The 3,835-nt window shown below is 40.0% G+C and overlaps 1 protein-coding gene across 1 annotated transcript; it reads right to left on the bottom strand.

The window, feature by feature from the left end:
* Positions 1-304: 304 nt before the first annotated feature.
* LOC137627474 (cuticular protein 47Eg-like) lies at positions 305-3,373 on the bottom strand. Its single transcript, XM_068358558.1, has 3 exons — positions 3,308-3,373; positions 718-842; positions 305-589 (listed from the first exon to the last, which is right to left on the bottom strand). Exons 1-3 carry the CDS (start codon positions 3,317-3,319, stop codon positions 424-426), a joined length of 303 nt encoding a protein of 100 aa, XP_068214659.1. The 5' UTR covers positions 3,320-3,373; the 3' UTR covers positions 305-423.
* Positions 3,374-3,835: the final 462 nt, after the last annotated feature.

Below are 3,835 nucleotides of genomic sequence, written 5' to 3'. Positions count from 1 at the left end.
TAGGTAGTAGTGTTGCTATGAGTAATATTATGAATTTATATACTATTATTGTGATAATGATCTCAGTGACTGCTATCAGAAATAGCTGCAATGATGTTACAGGATCATCTTTTTCTAAGCTACAATAAATATATTCATGGGATTAATTTTACCGGTTTTAGATAAATCTAACCAACCTATACCTGCATGAATAAGGGTTCTTTAATTTATAATATTATTTCTACTAATAAAAAGAGAAAGGAAATGAATTTGCAAGGAAAATACGGAAACTAAATGATGTAATTCAAACTTCAAGGAATGTGTTCAGTGTGTTTATTATAAAGTAATAAATTACATTTAAACTGAATTGCCAGAATACAGTATCGATTGCATCGAATATTAATCTACGTCGAAAATCATAAGTTCACACAGTTGCATAAGTTCTTATTTCTCTGCTTCTTTTTCTTCGTCAGAAGTGAAGGATCCCTGGTTACCATCAGCAGCGACTCCATCGTGGCTGACGGGGACGGCGTTGGACTCGACGATTCTGTATCCGTCTTCGTCAGCCACATATTTGACATAGAATTCCTCTCCTTCAGGTGAGGTCCAGCTTGAGTTGAAATAGAATAAAGTTCTTAGAATAAAAGTAATTTTACAGATTTATATAGCAGATGGTAGCCGTCATTGTTTCAGCCATTTAATAATTCAATCATTAAGTAACTGAGTGATTTATCTCACCTATAGCTTCCCTCCACTTCGTCACCAGCATCGCCTTCCTGTTCGTGTTCATGGTCATCCCCCTCGAAGTCTAGGATGGTGTCTGGGCGTGCAAGTGTCAAGCCCAAGAGGCACAGCATAAAAATCTGGAACAAAGTATAGGATATGATCTTTCATTGATAAGTTATCAACATATCTAACGAATTACATTCTTGTGAACGCCCATCCATATACCAAAGGCACTTCCCCCAACTTTGGGGGGTAGCCGACAACAACAAGAAACAAAACAAAAAAGGGGACCTCTACTCTCTACGTTCCTCCAGCCTAACCAGGGACTCAGCCGAGTTCAGCTGGTACTGCTAGGGTGCCACAGCCCAACCTCCCACATTTCCACCACAGATGAAGCTTCATACTGCTGAGTCCCCTACTGCTGCTACCTCCGCGGTCATCTAAGGCACCGGAGGAAGCAGCAGGGCCTACCGGAACTGCGTCACAATCGCTCGCCATTTATTCCTATTTCTCGCACGCTCTTTTGCCTCTCTCACATCTATCCTCCTATCACCCAGAGCTTTCTTCACACCATCCATCCACCCAAACCTTGGCCTTCCTCTTGTACTTCTCTCATCAACTCTTGCATTCATCACCTTCTTTAGCAGACAGCCATTTTCCATTCTCTCAACATGGCCAAACCACCTTAACACATTCATATCCACTCTAGCCGCTAACTCATTTCTTACACCCGTTCTCACCCTCACCACTTCATTCCTAACCCAATCTACTCGAGATACACCAGCCATACTCCTCAGACACTTCATCTCAAACACATTCAATTTCTGTCTCTCCATCACTTTCATTCCCCACAACTCCGATCCATACATCACAGTTGGTACAATCACTTTCTCGTATAGAACTCTCTTTTCATTCATGCCCAACCCTCTATTTTTTACTACTCCCTTAACTGCCCCCAACACTTTGCAACCTTCATTCACTCTCTGACGTACATCTGCTTCCACTCCACCATTTGCTGCAACAACAGATCCCAAGTACTTAAACTGATCCACCTCCTCAAGTAACTCTCCATTCAACATGACATTCAACCTTGCACCACCTTCCCTTCTCGTACATCTCATAACCTTACTCTTACCCACATTAACTCTCAACTTCCTTCTCTCACACACCCTTCCAAATTCTGTCACTAGTCGGTCAAGCTTCTCTTCTGTGTCTGCTACCAGTACAGTATCATCCGCAAACAACAACTGATTTACCTCCCATTCATGATCATTCTCGCCTACCAGTTTTAATCCTCGTCCAAGCACTCGAGCATTCACCTCTCTCACCACTCCATCAACATACAAGTTAAACAACCACGGCGACATCACACATCCCTGTCTCAGCCCCACTCTCACCGGAAACCAATCGTTCACTTCATTTCCTATTCTAACACATGCTTTACTACCTGTGTAGAAACTTTTCACTGCTTGCAACAACCTTCCACCAACTCCATATAACCTCATCCCATTCCACATTGCTTCCCTATCAACTCTATCATATGCTTTCTCCAGATCCATAAACGCAACATACACCTCCTTACCTTTTGCTAAATATTTCTCGCATATCTGCCTAACTGTAAAAATCTGATTCATACAATCCCTACCTCTTCTAAAACCACCCTGTACTTCCAAGATTGCATTCTCTGTTTTATCCTTAATCCTATTAATCAGTACTCTACCATACACTTTTCCAACTACACTCAACAAACTAATACCTCTTGAATTACAACACTCATGCACATCTCCCTTACCCTTATATAGTGGTACAATACATGCACAGACCCAATCTACTGGTACCAATGACAACACAAAACACACATTAAACAATCTCACCAACCATTCAAGTACAGTCACACCCCCTTCCTTCAACATCTCAGCTTTCACACCATCCATACCAGATGCTTTTCCTACTCTCGTTTCATCTAGTGCTCTCCTCACTTCCTCTATTGTAATCTCTCTCTCATTCTCATCTCCCATCACTGCCACCTCAACACCTGGAACAGCAAATATATCTGCCACGTGTGAACGTATTTTGTAATAGACTTTAAGCTTATTATCTGTTTTACAATGATATTCTGAAAAAAGGGACCTATATATGCAATATAACCTTTGTTTATATCTAGATTTGTGATAACGAGTTAAAATTTTAGATGGTTTAAGTCAATAATGTAAAATATATCGTGTAAGCTACTCACTCATTCATTCTACAGAACAACAAAACCTTCATATCTTAAACGTTGCAAAGGAATGATCTTTTCATCATTCTCGTTGCTGCACATAAAACGAGGAGATTGTATGAATTTGAAAACAATAAAACTATTTTAGTGAAGTACAAAAAATTTACAATAAACAGGCATTCCTGCAAACATTTTCCGAGTTGTTGCATGATATGAGAAAAATACAACAATTTTTAAATAAGAAATTATAGGCCTATTTAAAGCCTATGGGAGCTAAGCGTATACAGCAATTTAGAAATAAGAACTTACTCCTGTGAAATATAAAGAATTTAACCCTAAAAGAACCAATTGTTCGAAACAAACGTCTGCAATGAATCAACTCACAGAGAACTTCATGGTGGTCAAGCGTGGCTTTGTAGCAACTGAGTGAATGCCAATTCTAACGTGGCCGTATATATACCACCATTTCTGACCCCGCCTTCAGGTGGCACCCTTCCTTCTCCATCTTTGCTCTAGCGGATATCCTCTCCTTCCCCGTATCTCCGTTTAAATATCAAGGAGAGAAAGAGATGAGAGATGCTGAGTGCTAGAATGCTTTTTCGAGTTTTATGGTCAGGTGAAGGTCAGCGTAACGTAGGTGAAGGACTCTCGATGTACCATAAATATGAGAGCATTATGGCCTTAAGTGAGAGAGAGAGAGAGAGAGAGAGAGAGAGAGAGAGAGAGAGAGAGAGAGAGAGAGAGAGAGAGAGAGAATAACAATTATTTCATATGCTTTCATCCTAGGTCCATAAACCTTGATTTTATCACAAGTGTCAATCAAATGTCGTAGATATCAAGTAACTGGTAAACTAAATTAACTACAAATTCGATATTTATTATTAGCATGTTGAGAGAAACCAGAATTAAAAA

The sequence above is a fragment of the Palaemon carinicauda genome, chromosome 35 (assembly GCF_036898095.1).
Source record: "Palaemon carinicauda isolate YSFRI2023 chromosome 35, ASM3689809v2, whole genome shotgun sequence".
Lineage (NCBI taxonomy): Eukaryota > Metazoa > Arthropoda > Malacostraca > Decapoda > Palaemonidae > Palaemon > Palaemon carinicauda.
Note: the sequence above shows the minus strand (reverse complement) of the source record. Positions and strands in the feature narration are given on the sequence as shown.